The following is a 20,003-nucleotide window of genomic DNA, read 5'->3' as shown; positions in this document are numbered from 1 at the left end:
ACCTCCTGGGTTCAAGTGATTCTCCTTCCTCAGCCTCCCAAGTAGTTGGGACTACAGGCACATACCACCATGCCTGGCTAATTTTTGTATTTTTAGTAGAGAAAGGGTTTCACCATGTTGCCCAGGCTGGTCTCAAACTCCTGACCTCAGGTGATCCACCTGCCTCAGCCTCCCAAAGCAGTGGGATTACAGGTGTGAGCCACCATGCCTGGCCATTCTTGTCATTCTTATGCCTTTGTATCCTCATAGCTTAGCTCCCATTTATGAGTGAGAACATACGATGTTTGGTTTTCTATTCCTGAGTTACTTCACTTAAAATAATAGTCTCCATTTCCATCCAGGTTGCTGTGAATGCCATTAATTCATTCTTTTTTATGGCTGAGAGATTATATATATATAAAATATATATATATATGATGGAATACATATATATATGATGGAATATATATATTATATATCTATATAAAATCTCTCTATATATATCTCTCTCACAATTTCTTTATCCACTCATTGATTGATGGGCATTTGTGCTGGTTACGTATTTTTGCAAGTGCGAATTGTGCTGCTATAAACATGCATATGCAAGTATCTTTTTTGTATAATGACTTCATTTCCTCTGGGTAGATACCCAGTAGTGGGATTGCTGGATCAAATGGTAGTTCTACTCTTAGTTCTATGAGGAATCTCTATACTGTTTTCCATAGTGGTTTACATCCCCACCAGCAGTGCACTTCCCACCAGCAGTGTAAAAGTGTTCCTGAAGAGGCTGTTTTCAACTAATTCCTTAAAATATGAATTAGATATTATCTTCTCATTTCGCACATGGGGAAACTGAGGGTCAAAGAGGTTTAGCAGCTGGCCCAGTGTTACCCAGCTATTGGGTAGGATAGGCCTTTTTACTCAGCTGGTTTGAACTTGGGCCCTCCTAGCCACTAGGCTGTTTTGGGCTTTGCAGACTGCATATTATATTACACTTGATTCTAGCCAAAAGGCTGAGAAGCAATTGCAAATTATATTACAAATTCCACAGGCCCTTTTTACTTTGTAAATATTACAGTAGCAAATCCTCCACCCCTCCCTGCCTTGAGATTCTCCCTTTCTCTCCCTCAAGGTAGAATAATTGCTAACTGTTACAAGTTGGGTTCTCTGGGAAGCAGACTCTGAGACTACCTTTAGGGTGAAAGAGGTTTATTAGAGGGAACCCTTGGGATCAATAACTGGAGACAGGCGGGATTAGACAGAAGCAGAAGTCGAATTGTGATGCAGGCTGGCAGAACCCAGCACCTGGGCTGACACTGGTGCATCAGACTTGTCCCACATTGGGCCTAGATGGCCTTGTCTCTCTACTCTCACCTGACAGGTAATGGGATGTGGGCACACTGGGATGGGTGTGACCTTAGGGGAGGCAGCTCTTGGATGGTGGAGGCTGGCCGCCCACAGGTATCCGGGAATAGCCACAAGTCCTCCTTTGAAGGGGACCTCGGCTGCACATCTCCACATGCATCCCACTAGCCCTGGGGGAAATGCTTCCTCTCGTTTATCACTTACGATGCTTGTTGTGTTTATTATATTTGCTTCATAATAGGCTCTCAAGAAAGAAAAGTCGAATGGATACAGGAAGGATCATCTAAGAAGATACTTATTCAATACCTAAGTCTGTGCAGGTTGAAGTATTTTTCTTCCCTCAGTTTGTGGAATTCAGTCTGCTATCCAGATTCTTGAGAGTGGCCGGGTGTAGTGGCTCACACCTGTAATCCCAGCCCTTTGGGAGGCTGAGGTGGGAGGATTGCTTGAGCCCCAGGAGTTCAAGACCAACGTGGGCAACATGGCGAGACCCCGTCTCTACCAAAAAAAAAAAAAAGTTTCTTAAGAGCTATGCAATCTCTTCTTCCCCTGTGGCCTCAGGTGGGTCACCATGTGGAATAGTCCTGGTTTATGCTTGTTGCCCAGCCTAATTGTTAATAGTACCCTCTTACCCTCTCAAAAGTGGATGCGTTTGGTGATAAATTATACGGTCACTTATTCATAGACCTTTGGAGTGTCAGAGCTGGAAGGGGCCTTCTCAGGAAACCAGGTTTTCAACACTGATATGGCATGGCCCCCAGGTCTTGCTGCCTTCCTCTCCTGCCTCTCTCTACCCAGCTAAAAAAAAATACCCACTGTAGCCACTACCTTCCTTCCCTTGGCTCTTTTAGTTGCTCATCTTTAAGAGCAGGCAGACACTCTAACATTTCAAATCTATCCCCACCTCAGTCCAGAGTTGTGCCCTGTCTTCATAGTCACCCCTTGTTTCCTATGTACACTGATACCCGCGAGACTGTCCTGCTCATGAGCTGTGTTTCTCACCTTTTAATTAGCAAATATTGAGAAACAAACCCAGGGTAGGTGGGCTGTGAGGAAATGGGTGTGCTCACATACCAGATGGCAGTGTAGGTTGGAACAGCCTTTTTGGATGTCTGTTGGTATATCCCATGAAATAAGTTTAAAAAGTTGTCAGAATAGTTTCTTCAGAAAAACAAAAAACTCCTGGCACAGACAGCATTCAAGGGGAATTCTTTCAAATATTCCAAGTATAAAGAATTCCAATGTTAAATAAACCTTCCCAATTCATTTTTCAAAACCAGGATAACAACGATACCAAGGCCTAAAAAAGCACATCAAAGAAAACCATGAATCACTCTTGGCCTGCATGACTCAGTCCTTTTGGAAGGCTGAGTGGGGAGCATCACTTGAGCCTAGAAGTTTTGAAACCAGCCTGGGCAAAACAGCAAGACCCTTATCTCTACAAAAAGTAAACATTAGCCAGGCATGGTGGCATGCTTCTGTAGTCCCAGCTACTAGGGAAGCTGAGAGGTGAGAGGATCACTTGAGCCCAAGAGTTTGAGGCTGCAGTAAGCCATGATCACCAGTTTTCATCTATCAGATTGGCACTTTTATCCTTTTTTGAAGGCCTTTTCAGTAGATTCCATCAAATAAAAAATACACATATCCATTGACCCAGCAAAAATTCCAGGAATGTATCCTACTTGCACATGTGTGCAAAGAACTATGGGTGAGGAGATTTTAATATCTGTTACAAGAAAAGATTACAGACAACTATCCACCATTAAGAAGCCAGTTAGGCTGGGTGTGGTGGTTTATGCCTATAATCTCAGCACTTTGGGAGGCTGGCAGGTGGATCACCTGAAGCCAGGAGTTCGAGACTAACCTGGTCAACGTGATGAAACCTCGTCTCTACTAAAAATACGAAAATTATCTGGGTGTGGTGGCACGTGCCTGTAATCCCAGCTACTTGGGAGGCTGAGGCAGGAGAATCGTTGGAACCCTGCAGGTAGAGGTTGTAGTGAGCTGAGATTGTGCCATTGCACTCCAGCCTGGGCAACAAGATCAAAACTCCTCAAAAGAGAGAAAAAAAAGTCAGTTAAATAAGAGGCAAATGAGTATACCATTTGGATATTATCTATGCCTTGAATTCCTTTGTCTCCTTTTTTCACATAGCTAGCTCTCTCACTTACCATAACTTGCAGTTACTTCATTAGTTCACTTGTATTTTTGGTTCCCTCTCTCTTTAGAATGTGAGATCTGGCCAGGAGTGATGGCCCACACCTATAATCCCAGTGTTTTGGGAGGCCATGGAGGAAGAATTGTTTGAGGCCAGGAGTTCAAGACTAGCCTGGGCAACATAGCAAGACCCCATCTCTACAAAAAAATAAAAATAGAATGTAAGATGTGAAGGGGGCAGGCTCTGATTGTATTTTTTACTATCGTATTCCCAGCACTAGTGTCGTATTCGATATTCAATTTAAAATGACTGACTGTATCTCAAATACAAGTCATCCTTATTGGTGAAGCATTCTCATTAAAATTAATCAGCAAAAATATACCGTTATTATTTAGCATTATTTGGGAAGCATAGCCAAAGCAATTTGAAAATATTAAAGTTTATGTGTCTATACACTTGGGGGCAAAATACAAATAAACAGAAAATTTAATGGGAGAATTATTCTGGGCTAACCCTTTGCTGTTGCCTTGGCCAAAGTGATTTTGCTATGTAGGCATTTTTAGGTGAACCTTTTAGCTAAATATAATTTCAAACTTTTAAAAAATGGCATATATATATATATACCCTTTACCCAGATTTACCTATTTATGTTTTACCTCATTTAGCTATATTAATAACCATGTCTCTCTGTATACATATGTAATTCTGTTTTGAAACGTTTATAAGTGAATTGAAACCATTGCATACCTGAATTGAAACCATTGCATCCCTCAACACCCAGATACTTATTAGTGTATATTTCCTAAGAACAGTGATTTTCTTTTCTATAGCCAGTTATCAAATCAGGACATTTAATATGAATGTAAGGCTACTATCTAATCTACAGTCCATTTTCAGAATCTGCCAGTATGTATTTAGTTGCCAAGTCTGTTTAGTCACCTGTAATGTGGAAACACTCCTCACTCTTGGTGTTTCTTCACCTTTAGATTGCTGAAGGGCATCAATCAGTTAGTTTGTAAAAATGACCCCCAATGTTGATTTATCTGATGTTTCCTCAATGATTAGATTGAGATTATGAATTTTTGGTGAGAAAACCACAGAAATTGTATCGTGCCCTCCATATCAGGAGAGCACAATGTTGGTTTAACTCCGTATTTTGATGATAGAGTTGACCATTTGATTTAGATGGTGTCTGCCAGATTTCTCCTGTAGTGTTGTTATTATTATTATTATTATTTGTAATTAACAAGTAATCTGCAGAGTGATACTTTGAGACTATTTAAGTATCTTATTTCTCATAAAATTTTCACTCCCTAAGTTAAGCATCCATTGATGGTTTTCTAATTCATCATTCTCCTTTTATATTTATTATTTGTATTCTACTTTAAGAAAGAGATTTCCTCTTTCCTTCATTTATTTGTTTATATTTGAGTGCACTCATTGATTCTTTTGTTCAACTCATTTTATTCAATGAGTTATGACCATTATTATATTATAGGATTTTTGACCTAATTTTGGCTTCTTGTAGTGTGAATTTTGACCATATAGAATTTCTCTGCCTCCAGTCATTCTCTTCCTGAGTTTTCAGGCAAGACATCTTACATACCTTTGTTACCAATTCATTACACTCAAAAAGTTTCCCCCACAAAAAAAGCCTTCCCAGACTAAAGTTTTCTTGATCAGTTCCTCTATGGGTTTGATCTATATCAACCACTTGTTTCCCTGTTACTATTTATGTAATATAGGTGACATTCTTGTGTTTACATGTTTGTGTGTGTCCATGTGTGTTGTATTAATGCATATATTACATATTTAGGGGAGTTTGCTTCATGGTTCTAAAATAGATCATTTGATTTAGAGATTAGAAGTTTCTCTCTCTACCAACAGCAAATTTTTAAACAAAGTTAGCTGCCTCAGGTATCCAAAGTTTTGAATTTGATTATCTTCAGATTTAACAACAACAGAAAACCTTACCCTTGGCAAAAGATGAGAGGTAAAAAGTGATCAGTCACCTTTTCTTCCTTCCCCAGATTTTTATCAGTATTGTTGCAGGAAAGAACAATCCATCAGAAGTAGGATCTCTATCAAAGTCTTAGGATATTGTGTCTAAGAGTTCAGCTATTCAACAAATATGTAGTAAGGGTCTGTTATGTGCCAGAATCTGGGTTAGGAAGTGGCCAATAGCAGAAACCAAGCAGACAAAGCCCTTGCCTTCCAAAAACTAGCATTCTAGTAGGACAAACAGCAAACAAATAAACATGGTAATATATCAGCTGGTGCTAAATGCTGTGGAGAAAAAATAAAGCAAGATAAGGGAAATAGATTTTGGTGTAGTTTTTTATGTAGAGTGATTAAGAAAGAAAACTGGGATGGCAGATATTTGAAGAGACCTGGGGGCAGGAGGATAAGAGGGTTGAGAGAGCTTATAGGCAGAAAGGGCTGCAAATACAAGGGCTGTGAAGTGGGAGAGTGCTTGGTGGACCTGAGGACTGAGCCTTGGGACATTGCTATGTTTAGATATCAAGGGGATGAAGAATCAGCAAAGCAGAAGTTCTTAATGAGGTAGGAGAATAGAGAGGTACTTGGATGCCAGGTGAAGAAGCTGTTTCCAGGAGGAGGTGGTAACTAAGTCAAATTTTGCTGATGGATGAAGAGAAAATACACTGAGTACAGATAACTCTTAGGAGGTTTTTGGTTTAAAGGGGAGCAGAAAAATGGGATGGGATCTGAAGACTAGTGTGGGACCAAGGGAGTGGTTTTTAAAGGTGGGGGTATTCGTGTATGATAGTAGGCTGATGGGAATTGTCCAGTAGATGAGAAACAACTGTTGATGCAGAAGAGAGGGGAGAGTAGCAGGAGCAGTATCTTGAGCACATGAGCAGGGTTGTAACAGAATGTGCAAAGGGAGAGACTGAGCTAGGACCGAACATCATCTACAGTGTCTAGAGGGAAGGCACAGTGTCACACTTAGGCACAATCAGACAGAGAAGCCAGTAAACCAAGTGGGCCAGCAGAATATCAGCCTCCTTTTTTCCTTATCTTGCCATGATTTTTCTCCTTTCTTCTGGCATCTGTAAATTTCCATTTCTTCAACCTTCACTTAAAAATTTTTTTCCTGTGGTTTGGTGGGAAGGGGGTGTGCCAGTGTGTGTCTGTTCCTGGAAGAACAGAAATTGTGAAAAAGTTTGACAAGCTTTAATGTTATAGGGGAAAAAAATATATCCAGAGAGCTTTTGATATCATAGTTGAAACTATCTGAACATGCAGTACACTCTAAATGGTAACCATATTTGAATGTTTAGAGGAATTCTCTAGCCTTTTAGTTATTTAGGTCTCCTTATTTATAAAGTAAATTAAGGTAGAAGGACATATCTGGGTAAATAAGTGTAGATCTGTGGAGATGTTTTATATTTATCATTTTCTTGATTATAAAAGGAATATGGCCGGGCACAGTGGCTCACGCCTGTAATCCCAGCACTTTGGGAGGCCGAGGCAGGTGGATCATGAGGTCAGGGGATTGAGACTATCCTGGCTAACACGGTGAAACCCCATCTCTACTAAAAATAAAAAAAATTTAAAAATTTAAAAAAATAGCTGGGCGTGGTGGCAGGCACCTGTAGTCCCAGCTACTCAGGAGGCTGAGGCAGGAGAATGGTGTGAACCTGGGAGGCGGAGCTTGCAGTGAGCCGAGATCTCGCCACTGCACTCCAGCCTGGGCTATAGAGTGAGACTCCGTCTCAAAAATAAATAAAGCAATATGTGTGTGTTGTAAAATATTCACAGTTATAGACATGTATAAAGTGAAGTAAACTCTTTCCCACCCTGTTCCCAACCTTCCAGAGAGAACCACAATTAATAGTTTGTAATAATAGTTTCCATATTTGATCAGTGTTTGCTTCCAACTTAGCTGTTTGATTGATTTTGAACAGAAAACTAAAACTGCCTACTGGCAATATTAATTTCCATATCTAATCTAACTCATGAGTATTTTAAATTCAGGGGCTTTATAAGTGTGTGTTAATTTAAATTGCACAGATTCGAACAGCCTGTCTCAGGACAGGATATAAAACTGACCTTTGTTTCTGAATTAAATGTTTCTTTGATACTAAAATAATGAAATGCCAGTCTTAGCTTTTGACTTGTGGGTTTCATGGTCCCTGAACAATAAGCACAATGCAGTTTTAAAGACTGTTTGCTTATTTGATGCAATTTGTTACTTTTATAGGAGAACGAGGTACTAAGAGAAAAGCACGAAGCTGTGGATCATAGTTCCCAGCGTGAGGAAAATGAAGAAAGGGTGTCAGCCCAGAAGGAGAACTCACTTCAGCAGAATAATGAAGATGAAAACAAAGTAGCAGAGAAACCTGATTGGGAGGGAGAAAAGACCACTGAATCTAGAAATGAGGTACGCCTGTCAGAATATTCAAGCCTTGCCATTTTGGTTTTAATGTAGATTTTGTGGCATTGACAGTTTGTGTTAAGAATGAGCATGTAAGTATGCTCTACTGTTAACAAATATCATATATGAAAATACCTCTGTCTTTAAGTTATGGGAGTAGCAATTTGATTTATAAATGAATTAGCCCATACAGTTATTTCCTCTGGTTAAACTCAAGATTTTGTGTCTGTATGCACACACCCCCTTCCAGGACCTTGCTAGCAGGTTTTGCTAGTTATGTTTGCCAAGGCAAGGGATGAACAAATGGTGAACCTAGGAGTCCTCAACCAGCCACATGAACAGGCAGCCAGGCTGGCCTAGTCCAGGAGAGCAAGCTGAGGACCAGCCCGACAGCCAAACACCCATGATGTCAGCTAAGGCTTGGACTCAAATCTTTGTTCAGTCTCCTGGCAGGCCTGGCCGAACCACTGGGCATCCATGGTCCAGTGGGACCACTTCCTTAACTCCTCATTGCCTAACCTTACTCTTTAGCTGTGAGAAGAGGTGTACAAATGAACTCCCAGAGCCAGGCTGAAGGGATGGATGCTTCCTGTGATCTGTGCTTCCTTCTCCTTTCATTTGGGCTGTACTGTGGTTTCTCTTCAGCCCTGCTGAGGTCCTGCCCACAGCATAGCAAACAGGCACTCCAGAGATATTTAATAACCACGTGGCACTTCCACCTGGAAGGCATACCCTCACAGGTCTTGCCCTAATGGTTCTCTTAGCCATCACCTGCTTTAGCCTGTCCCCTTCCCAGAAGGTGGAGTTTAGGGCTGCGTATTATTAGGGCTTGTAATATTACATGGAACATTACTTATCTGGCATGAAATCAGAAAACAGGTTTGTTCTCTGCCTACCTGCCACTCCCTTGCCCCTCCAGCTTCCACCTAGAGCCCCTTGGTGAAATCTAGGGCAGGTCCCATAAATTCTAGATACTCATGAAAATCCCTTTGGCCATCCCAGTGCAGCAATTGATAAGAATAACCCAATGTGGCCATCTACAGTTGCTCACGCCTGTAATCCCAGCACTTTGGGAAGCCAAAGCAGGCAGATCACTTGAGCCCAAGAGTTGGAGATCAGCCTGGGCAACATGGAAAAACCACATCTCCACAAAAATTACAAAAATTAGTTGGTGTGGTGATGTCTTCCTGTAGTTCTAGCTACCCAGGAGGCTGAGGTGGAAGGATCACCCGAGCCTGGGAGGTCAAGGCTGCAGTGAGCTGTGATCACACCAGTGCACTCCAACCTGGGCAACAGAGTGAGACCCTGTCTCAAAAAAAAAAAAAGGTATAACCCAGTGTAATTTTCAAGAATGCTGAACCAAAAGTTAGCTGGGCGTGGTAGTGTGTGCCTGTGGTCCCAGCTGCTTGGCAGGCTGAGGTAGGAGGATCACTTGAGCCCAGGAAGTTGAGGCTGCACTGAGCCGTCATCATGCCACTACACTTCAGACAGGGTGACAGAGCAGGACCCTGTCTCAAAAAGAAAAATCCAAAACAAAAAACACTGAGCTAAAAGTCAGCATCTTCCCTCAGTTTTGTGTGGCCTGCCCTGATTTCTCTGGGGTTGAGGGTGTGGGGTGCTAAGAACATAGGAAATTGTTTCTCTTGACCATCCCATACATTTAAATATTATACAACTCTTTGTCACGTGGGCACTTTTTCATGTATAGGTTCTTTGGAGACCCCTGGCCCCACAGCTGGGAGTCTTCCTCTTGACAGAGGCAAATGCATCTCCACTGCAGCTGGTCCTTTAGGGCTGTTCCCTGAATGTTCTGTGGCATACATGCATCTCACCTCTCCAGGTGGCCCTCTGAACCATTTGCTGGCCACCTAGCACCTTAGACCCTTTTTCAGTTCCCTAACTATGGCTCTTGCATGGTTTCTCACCCTTTATATTTCCCAGGCAAAAGTGGGACACTAAGCTTCTGTGTCCCCAAAGTGCAGAGAACACACACCAAGTTCTAAATGGTCTCCTTGAGGCTCTTTTTGCCATTCTTCAGATGAAGGGGAGGGGTAGAGAGCACACCCCAAGGAACCCTCCCATTTTCACTCTGACCACTGCAGCTTCAACCCTTTTGTAACCCTCAATTGCAGCCTGGCATTTGGCAACTGCCTGTTCTTTTTTCCCAGCTGGTTTTCTCCCCAGCTCCTCTGACTTATCTGGGCTTTATATTTATATTTGGATGCGTTGTATGGTTTTACCACTCTCCCCACAGCATACATACTGTATTGTCAAATCAATACCCATGGACTTTTACATTAAAATATGGACAGAACCATATGTATTTTGAAGGGGACATTTCTGACCACTTCCCTGAGTGTTCACAGTTCTCTTTGAGGGAAAAGATGTTTTCACTAGTCTTTCACTTACTTAACACTGAATCGTATATTGCCTTTCTCCGAGGTATGTCTTCATCTTTACTCCCTCACTGGGCTTCCCAGCAAAGCAAGAACTGTTTTCTCTACCTCTACCTGTAACAAATTAATTCACAGCTAGGCACAGAATAGGCACTTACTAAATATTAATGACAAGACAAATGAAGTAGAGAGCTTCCTTGGAGAGAATTAAAAATATAATTTGACATAGGACAAACATCAATTTGGACAAAACTTTTCAGAAACACACTAATCATTCAAAGCCAGGCATTTGTGCCTAGTTCTTATCAGGCTTGGTTCCTCATTGTGTATCTCCATGTTCCTAGCCTGAGCATTTACATCACATCTTTGTGTACTTACACTTTTTTTTTGGGTTGGGGGAGGACAGGATCTCACACTGTCACCCAGGCTAAAGTGCAGTGGCGCTATCATGGCTCACCGCAGCCTCAACCTCCCGAGCTCAGGTGATCTCCCACTTCAGCCTCCCAAGTAACTGGGGCTATAGGTGCACACCACCATGCCCAGCTAATTTTTTGTATTTTCAGTAGAGGTGGGGTTTCACCATGTTGCTCAGGCTGGTCTCAAACTCCTGGGCTCAAGCAGTCTGCCCACTTTGGCCTCCCAAAGTGCTGGGATCACAGGTGTGAACCACAGCACCCAGTCACATTTCTTATGGTAGTTCTGACAATATGTTTCTGTTCTTTTATTGGGCTATTACTTAGAAGGTGCTTTTAAAGCTTGTTGAAATAAAAATGAGTTAGACCAGTGAATCACTGGCATTTCCATTCTTCCAGATGACAACTCTGGAAGAATATCTAGGAAATGGGGACTGGTACAATTCTGGCTATGCTTTAGAAATCAGAACCCCAGTGGGGGCCCCAAAGCTAGATATAAGATCTGAACTCACACTACCATCACCATCAAGAATCCTCAGACAAGAGAAGTACAGTCTGGAAAACGATACAAACACTGGTTCTTGAAGAGAAGAATGCAAAACTGCTCCCCGAAAAGCTCACCTTTTAAGAATTAAAAATGACATAAATAGCCATGAGTCAGCATATGCAAGAGTCAGGATTCCTAGTCCTCTGAAAAAGACTCTAAAATAGTGTTTAAATTGTTCATGAAGGAACAGAATCTATAAGGCAAGAACAGACTATCATGAAAAAAAAAGATCTAGAAAAGAGCCCACATGAAATTCTAGATATGAAAAATAGTCATTTTCATTGAAAATTCAGTGGAAGTGGTGTGAACAGCTAAAGAAAAGGGTAAGTTGGAAGACATATCTAAGAAAATTATCTAGAATGTACCACAAAGATGCAAAATATGAAAGCAAAATTGAGACAATGATAGAAGAGAAAAATCTACATTACTTCTAATAGGAGTCCCAGAAGAGATATAAAATATGAAAGAGAAGCAATATTTAAAATGAGTTTATGGCAGAATATTTCCAGAAAAGTCCTCAGATTAAAGGAGTACATAGAGCTCGTAATAAAGACAAATTAAGTCCGAGACATATCAGATTGAAACAGAACATCAAGAACTAAGAAGAAAAATCTTTTAAATTACCTGAGATAGAAAAGGTTCATTATAAATAACAGAGAGCAAACTTACCATTAGTAATAAATGCCGTAAGACAGAGTAGTGAGGGAAAACATTAAACCTTAAATTTACCTGTTAACTCATCATTTAAGCATGAAGGCAAAATAATTCCATGTAGGCCAGGCATGGTGGCTCATGCCTGTAATCCCCTCTTTGTGAGGCCAAGGCCAGTGGATCACCTGTGGTCAGCAGTTCAAGACAAGCCTGGCCAACATGGCAAAAACCCATCTCTACTAAAAATATAAAAATTAGCCAGGTGCAGTGGCAAATGCCTGTAGTCCCAGCTATTCGGGAGGCTGAGACACAAGAATCACTTGAACCCAGGAGGTAGAGATTGCAGTGAAATAATAATTCCATGTAACAAAAACTGAGTTTACTGCTCAGGGTCTCTCTAAAAAGAATTCTGAAGAGTTCTTTCAACTAGAAAGAAGCTAAACCATGAAGGCCAGGAGTGAGATGAAGCATTGATAAGTTGGTTTTAAAAAAAAAAAAAAATGGAGTACATGTAAATAAGTATTGACTGTAAAAATTACTTTTTGAGACAAGATCTCATTCTGTTAGGCTGGAGTGTGGCAGCGCTGTCACAACTCACTGCAGCCTCAACCTCCTGGACTCGGGCAGTCCTCCTGCCTCAGCTTCACGGAGTAGCTGGGACCACAGGTGCACACCACCACACCCAGCTCATTTTATTTGTAGAGACGGTCTTGTTATGTTGCCCAAGCTGGTCTCCAACTCCTGGGCTCAAGCGATCTGCCTGCTTTGACCTCCCAGTTCTGGGATTACAAGCGTAAGCCACCACACCTGGCCAAAATTACGTAATTGTGTAACCAACTGGGAGGGCTGGCTGTGGAGGGGCAAAATAAGCTGAAATTAAGAACTAGCCAAAAATTATACGGAAGTTGTTTATGGAAGGTATAGAAATACTGATTAACTCTTTAAGTATGCATGTTGAAATATTGAGTACTATAAGAAATAGGGCCGGGCGCAGTGGCTCAAGCCTGTAATCCCAGCACTTTGGGAGGCCGAGACGGGCGAATCACGAGGTCAGGAGATCGAGACCATCCTGGCTAACACGGTGAAACCCCGTCTCTACTAAAAAATACAAAAAAAACTAGCCGGGCGAGGTGGTGGGCGCCTGTAGTCCCAGCTACTCGGGAGGCTGAGGCAGGAGAATGGCGTAAACCCGGGAGGAGGAGCTTGCAGTGAGCTGAGATGTGGCCACTGCACTCCAGCCTGGGCGACAGAGCGAGACTCTGTCTCAAAAAAAAAAAAAAGAAAAGAAATAGGCCACCTGCAGTGGCTCCCATCTGTAATCCCAGCACTTTGGGAGGCCTAGGTGGGTGGATTACTTGAGGTCAGAAGTTCGAGACCAACCTGGCCAACATGGTGAAACCCTGTCTCTACTAAAAATACAAAAATTAGCCAGACATAGTGGTGCACGGCTATAATCCCAGCTACTCCAGAGGCTAAAGCAGGAGAATCCTTTGAACCTGGGAGGCAGAGGTTGTAATGAGCCGAGATTACACCACTGCACTCCATTCTGAGCAACAGAGTGAGACTCCGTCTCAAAAAATAATAAAAAGTAAAACTTACAACCGAGGAACATAATAGGATAAAAACCCAGTGTGGAGATAAGACCTGGTGATCCTTTAAAGATAAAGCCTAAAGCCCCAGACAACCAGTTTGGTCTTTGACGTGAAGGATGCACCTTTTGTGTTTCTCTACAGAGACATCTGAATGGGACAGATACTTCTTTCTCTCTGGAAGATTTATTACAGTTGCTTTCATCGCAGCCTGAAAATTCACTGGAGGTAATTGGAACCTTGGCTTTTATCCTTGCAGGAACGTATCTGCACTGACTTTTTGGTGAATAAATACAACTCCTTTCTTTACTTGGTTGACACAGCAGTTTAAAGTAATGCTTATTTTTATAGAAGCACTTCAGCTTAGAATTAACCAAGTATGTATAGCATTCCTCTTTCCAAATCCCAAAGGTGTAATCAAATTTAGACTGGTCATGGAAAACAGTATGGAGGTTTCTCAAAAAACTAAAAATTGAACTGCCATGTGATCCCACTATCAGGTATTTATCCAAAGGAAAGGAAATCGGTGTATCAAAGGGACACCTGCACCCCCATGTTTATTGCAGCAACATTCATAATAGCTTTATCATTTTAGTGCTTAGAGGCATTTAAGCAACCTCTTTCCTCTAGACTACTCCTTCACTGTAGTTTATTATCCCTGACCCGCCACAATGTGATTACCAACCTGCTAGGATGAGAGTTACATCTTATTATAAAGTAGTAAATTACAAGATTGTAACATTAGACTTTTTAATACAAAAATGCAGTTAGCTTTTATACTAATCAATCTTAATTTCTAGGTTACTCAGAATTCCAAGTATTCTGCAGAATTCCAAGTATTCTGATTTGGACTCACATCATGTATTGACTGCACTTTAACCAGGAAGTTACTGCCAACAGCATCTCTCTATTAAAGGAACTGACAAGAGAGGAAACAAAAGTTGTGTTAGGTAATAGGACTGCTTCAGAAATAGGGCTATTCATGTTTAAAGTGTTTTTCGTTTTTCAGGGCATCTCATTGGGAGATACTCCTCTTCCAGGCAGTATCAGTGATGGCATGAATTCTTCAGCACATTATCATGTAAACTTCAGCCAGGCTATAAGTCAGGATGTGAATCTTCACGAGGCCATCTTGCTTTGTCCCAACAATACATTTAGACGAAATCCAACAAGGACTTCACAGTCACAAGAACCATTTCTGCAGTTAAATTCTCATACCACCAATCCTGAGCAAACCCTTCCTGGAACTAACTCGACAGGATTTCTTTCACCAGTTAACAATCATATGCGGAATCTAACAAGCCAAGACCTACTGTATGACCTTGACGTAAATATATTTGATGAGATAAACTTAATGTCATTGGCCACAGAAGACGACTTTGATCCAATCGATGTTTCTCAGCTTTTTGATGAACCAGATTCTGATTCTGGCCTTTCTTTAGATTCAAGTCACAATAGTACCTCTGTCACCAAGTCTAATTCCTCTCACTGTGTGTGTGAAGGTGCTACAGGTTATTGTACTGACCATGAATCTAGTTCCCACCATGACTTAGAAGGTGCCATAGGCGGTGACTACCCAGAACCTAGTAAGCTTTGTCACATGGATCATAGTGATTCTGGTTTCCATGGGGATCTTACATTTCAACACATATTTCATAACCACACTTACCACTTACAGCCAAGTGCACCAGAATCTACTTCTGAACCTTTTTCGTGGCCTGGGAGGTCACAGAAGATAAGGAGTAGGTACCTCGAAGACACAGATAGAAACTTGAGCCGTGATGAACGACGTGCTAAAGCTTTGCATATCCCTTTTTCTGTAGATGAAATTGTCGGCATGCCTGTTGATTCTTTCAATAGCATGTTAAGTAGGTACTATCTGACAGACCTACAAGTCTCACTTATCCGTGATATCAGACGAAGAGGGAAAAACAAAGTTGCTGCACAGAACTGTCGTAAACGCAAATTGGACATAATTTTGAATCTAGAAAATGATGTATGTAACTTGCAAGCAAAGAAGGAAACTCTTAAGAGAGAGCGAACACAATGTAACAAAGCTATTAACATAATGAAACAGAAACTGCATGACCTTTATCATGATGTTTTTAGTAGATTAAGAGATGACGAAGGTAGGCCAGTCAATCCAAACCACTATGCACTTCAGTGTACTCATGATGGAAGTGTCTTGTTAGTACCCAAAGAACTGGGGGCCTCAGGCCACAAAAAGGAAACCCAAAAGGGAAAGAGAAAGTGAGAAGAAACTGAAGATGGACTCATTATGTGAAGTAGTAATGTTCGGAAACTGATTTGGATCAGAAACCATCGAAACTGCTTCAAGAATTATCTTTAAGTACTGCTACCTGAATAACTCAGTTAAGGCTGTTTTGAAGCTTATATGGACAAATATTTAGGACTTCAAGATCACACTTGTGGGAAATCTGGGGGAGCCACAACTTTTCATGAAATGCATTGTATACAAAATTAAGTTATGTCCAAAGAATAGGTTAACATTTTGAAAACCCACTAAGACTTTTTGGCAGCCATCCTTTTTAGTAAGTCAGTTACTTCAGAAAGAGCAAACACTGGGGATCAAATTATTTTAAGAGGTATTTCAGTTTTTTAAATGCAAAATAGCCTTATTTTCATTTAGTTAGCACTATAGTAAGCTTTTCAAACACTATTTTAATCTTTATATTTAACTTATAAATTTTGCTTTGTTGAAATAAATTTTGTATTTGTATTAAAAATTAACTTTTCCCTTTTATACAGAAATCTCAAGCAAATTTCTTGTTTTTCTTCCAAAATATCCACATTCAGGAATATAGATGAATAACAAATAGGGCAGCATAGCAAATTGATCAGACTCAAGCCAAATTGAGGCCAACATAGTATGCCAAAGTAAGGCAAATCCACCCCCCTCCATCCCAATACTTAACACACTGAATACTATGTGATATAGAGTGCATTGAAGACCTGGAGTCACTGGTAGTTTAAGCCACAGGCCTTCCTCATGTAACCAGAGATAGAATGGGCTACTTGCACAAACAGAACTCCTTGTGCGTGTATTAAATCCATAAAATCTCTGGCAGTAGTAAAGCCAGCCTGAAGGGATGGCCTCACATCTTAGAATACTGAGATCTCACCAGAACACTGTAAGCCATATAAACAAACCAACAGTAGGGGAAGAGTAACAGTGAAACCATCTAAGATTGTTTAAAATAGGCAAAAGCTATTGGGGGGAAAAAAACAGGTGAATGTGAAAATAAACCAGGGTAAGGTAAATTCTAGAAATAATGGCATTTGAAATGAAAACCTCACTAAGTTCACTCTAACAATAAACAGATTGAGTTTTCTGAAAACAGCAATGACCTCACCTAGATGACTGTCAAGTCCGGGGAACATCAACACATTATGTGTACTATAATGTGTACATAAAATTTTATGTCCAATTTTTCAAAATGAAGTTTCTCAGATGCTATTTCTGCCGTTACAGTGTAGAGTATCACATAAATATCTTGGGCTAGAGAAACGCAGTTTATATATACCGTTGGATTTTTGTAATAAAAGTTTTCTTCCCAAGACCTGTTATTTTGCCAGAAATGCTTCTAGATAAAATTATTGCCCCATTCAATGACTCATGGTGTTCAATGATCATTTGTTTAGTCTGCTGACGAGCTGCTTTTTACAAGGGAGTATTTCAAATGTCTTAAGCTTTTGATAGTTATAATTTAAGGACACACGTAAAACATTTCAGTCCACAGTAGGAAATCCTACAGTACCAATTTACTTGTTTCAAAGTTGACTAAGTGCACTCGCACGAGTGACTGCTTATCAGATAGCATTCTTCAAACCTCTAAAAGGAAAGGACAGCAGAGAGCAGAATTGGTAATCATGGTGAGTCTTGGCACTGCTGAAGTGCAGTGGCCCCCAAAGATCCAGCCTCGAACTCAAATCCACCTACCTCAGCCTCCCAAGCTGCTCAGATTATGCACCATGTCTGGCCTGAAGTTTAAGCTATAAAAAACCTTAAATACAGCACACAGATCAAGTAACTGCAAATGGAATATATTTATAGTAATGTCTGTACTGAACTTTGTCAATTATTCCCCATACAATGCAGCATACTATTTACCAAGCTTCTATCTTGGATTAAATGAGAGTAACCTAGAGACAACTCAAGTGTATGAGACGTGCTTAGGTCATGTGCAAATACACGTTTCATACAAGAGGACTACAGCATATTTTGGTAGTGTAGGTTCCTGAAACTGATGTCCCCTCTCCCATACCAAGGGACTTTTAATTGGTGCATTAAGCAGCCAGCTTTACAAGATCTAATTGGCTATGGGTTGGCTTCCTGACACAACCCCGTCTCCATCTTAACATGCTGGATTCAAGGCATATAAACGAACTGCTTTTCCGACAGTCCAGTTTTAAAGGTAGAAGGAATTCCACATTTGCTTTCCAGTGCAAACCAACTAGATTACAAAGTCAATGCCAAAAACCAAACCACCATTGCCTAGGACCCTCCACTTTACCTACCTAGTTGAGTAATCTTGATTATAGTATCTAACGTCTTAATCAGAATGAGGAAGATAGGGATAAAGACAACCCAAGTGGGTAGGATATCTTTTCCAATTAAAAGTCACTTGAGCATCTTCCGAAGTGTGATCAGATTTTAGGCCAATTGTATGGAAAAGGCAGGCTTCAGTTGAGCAGAGCTACAGAACCAGTATACAGGGTTTTTGTGGTAATACTAACTTCCCTAAATGCACTCAAGTGGCTAGATCCTTCTTTCCCCATCTCAGTTTTCGAACTATTTGTTCTCTGGTAAATCCATGCAACTCACTGGTTACCCCAATTCCCCTCCCAAAACAAGCCAGTGTTAGTGCATTACTTAATAGTACAAATGTCAAAGTTATGTAGGGCCTGTCAACCATCTCAGTACTTTAGTTCCAAACCTTAAAGATAGCAAATTTAAATAACATGCACTCCAGGTGACCTGAGATAGGTGTTTTCTACCTTTTGCACTTTTCAACCATCAGTGACAAACTGAGACTTGTTGCCTTACATTGTTAGCTCCCAATACCTAACATTTATTAGGTCAAGCAATTTGGCATCTACCGAATTGGGCTACAAGGAAAACCTTACACAGGGAAATCCGGTTTTACACTCATGCATACACTGAATAAGGGCACACCCTTGAGTGTGACAGCCAGCATCTAAGATAGTTCCCAATGATCCTTGCCTGCTTGGTAATTTACCAGTGAATAGAACCCTCCCACCACATTCTGTGACCATAAAGGATGTAAGATGGCATGACTACTTTGTAGTGTGTTCATTTTACAGCTTTTCTTGCTCACTCACCGAGGGAAGATGACAACCAGCATTACCTTTTCAGCCCTGTTAGTATGCCACTCTGGATATATAAAAAAAAATTATCCAATCCTAGTTTTCTGTGATTGCAAACTGTGAGCTTTACCCAGAATCAGTTAAGTTGCTCCCAACTGCTGACCCATAGATACTGAAGTTTGTTTCTCTAAACTGCTCTAAAAGTAAGTTGTTACACAGCAACAATATAAAGCCCCGGACAAAAGGCAGCCTTTCTTTATTTTAGGGCACTGTCTCAAAGCTGCACAAGAACTACCTTAAACTTCAATTTCTCCAAGAAAAACAGATTCAACACTATACACACAGGAAATAAGCCTATGTTGAATATCCAACATTACACTATGTTTCAGTAAACTCTTCTTCCATCAGTTCATTTCAGTCTATTGTGTAATTACCTAATTCTCCCCTATTTGTGTGATATTCCCTTGACCTTGCTGGATAGGAGTTGGTATTTTGAGGTTATGCATATCAACCTGATGTATTTCAAAGTTCAACGTCTTTGTACATCCAAACATTTTTAAAACTTCAAAATTTTCCTGAAGTTGGGATATTTGTACAAGTCTGTGATGAATTCAGCTATTTAAAACAGAAAAGTGCTTTCTATGTGTTACCCACTGTTAGTGTGACTTACCTGTTAGATCTCAAATTATCAAAACCAAAACAAATCATAGAAACAAATCAATTAACTTGGCCCTTATTTTTTGGTTTTCTTAATTCAGATAAATGTCCAAATAAACACATAAAAAGAAAAACACACTGATATTCATTTACTCTGTGTGAAACACAATAAAACTAATTGACATGTGACAATCTAGTACATATTTTAAGCCCTCAGTGCTTTTGCAAAGCCAGTTAATCTAGACCACTCTGGCCGGTTCACCTTTAAAATCCATGATTTTCAAAATGCCACCAGTATTGCTGAACATACAAGGTAAAGCCAGAAACTTTAGTAGGAGTACTCAAACGCTGAATATACAGTGCATAATGAACAGCATTTTATTGGGGACAGTCAATAATGTCCACAATGCTCTTCTCATTTATCTGTTAATATTTAAAGAAAATATGCATAGCCCCAAACTGCTTTAAAAAATTTAGGGGATGGTGATCTTTTAGACAAC

General features: G+C 40.6%; 1 protein-coding gene across 3 annotated transcripts in view; it reads left to right on the top strand.

Moving 5' to 3' along the window:
- Positions 1 to 16,269, top strand: part of NFE2L3 (NFE2 like bZIP transcription factor 3) — a 30,058-nt gene extending 13,789 nt beyond the window's left edge. Inside the window, exons 1-4 of one of the 3 annotated variants that reach the window (XM_074035325.1) lie at positions 3,374 to 3,722; positions 7,728 to 7,907; positions 13,642 to 13,725; positions 14,507 to 16,269. In XM_074035325.1, coding sequence (XP_073891426.1) covers positions 14,555 to 15,751 — 1,197 coding nt within the window. In that variant the 5' untranslated portion in view covers positions 3,374 to 3,722; positions 7,728 to 7,907; positions 13,642 to 13,725; positions 14,507 to 14,554 and the 3' untranslated portion in view covers positions 15,752 to 16,269. Of the gene's footprint in view, positions 1 to 3,373; positions 3,723 to 7,727; positions 7,908 to 13,641; positions 13,726 to 14,297 lie in introns of those variants that run through there. The other 2 variants (XM_005549948.5, XM_074035326.1) reach the window with 2 other exon arrangements.
- Positions 16,270 to 20,003: the final 3,734 nt, after the last annotated feature.

The sequence above is a fragment of the Macaca fascicularis genome, chromosome 3 (genome assembly GCF_037993035.2).
Source record: "Macaca fascicularis isolate 582-1 chromosome 3, T2T-MFA8v1.1".
NCBI classification, from domain to species: domain Eukaryota; kingdom Metazoa; phylum Chordata; class Mammalia; order Primates; family Cercopithecidae; genus Macaca; species Macaca fascicularis.
This window is presented reverse-complemented; position numbering and strand designations above follow the sequence as displayed.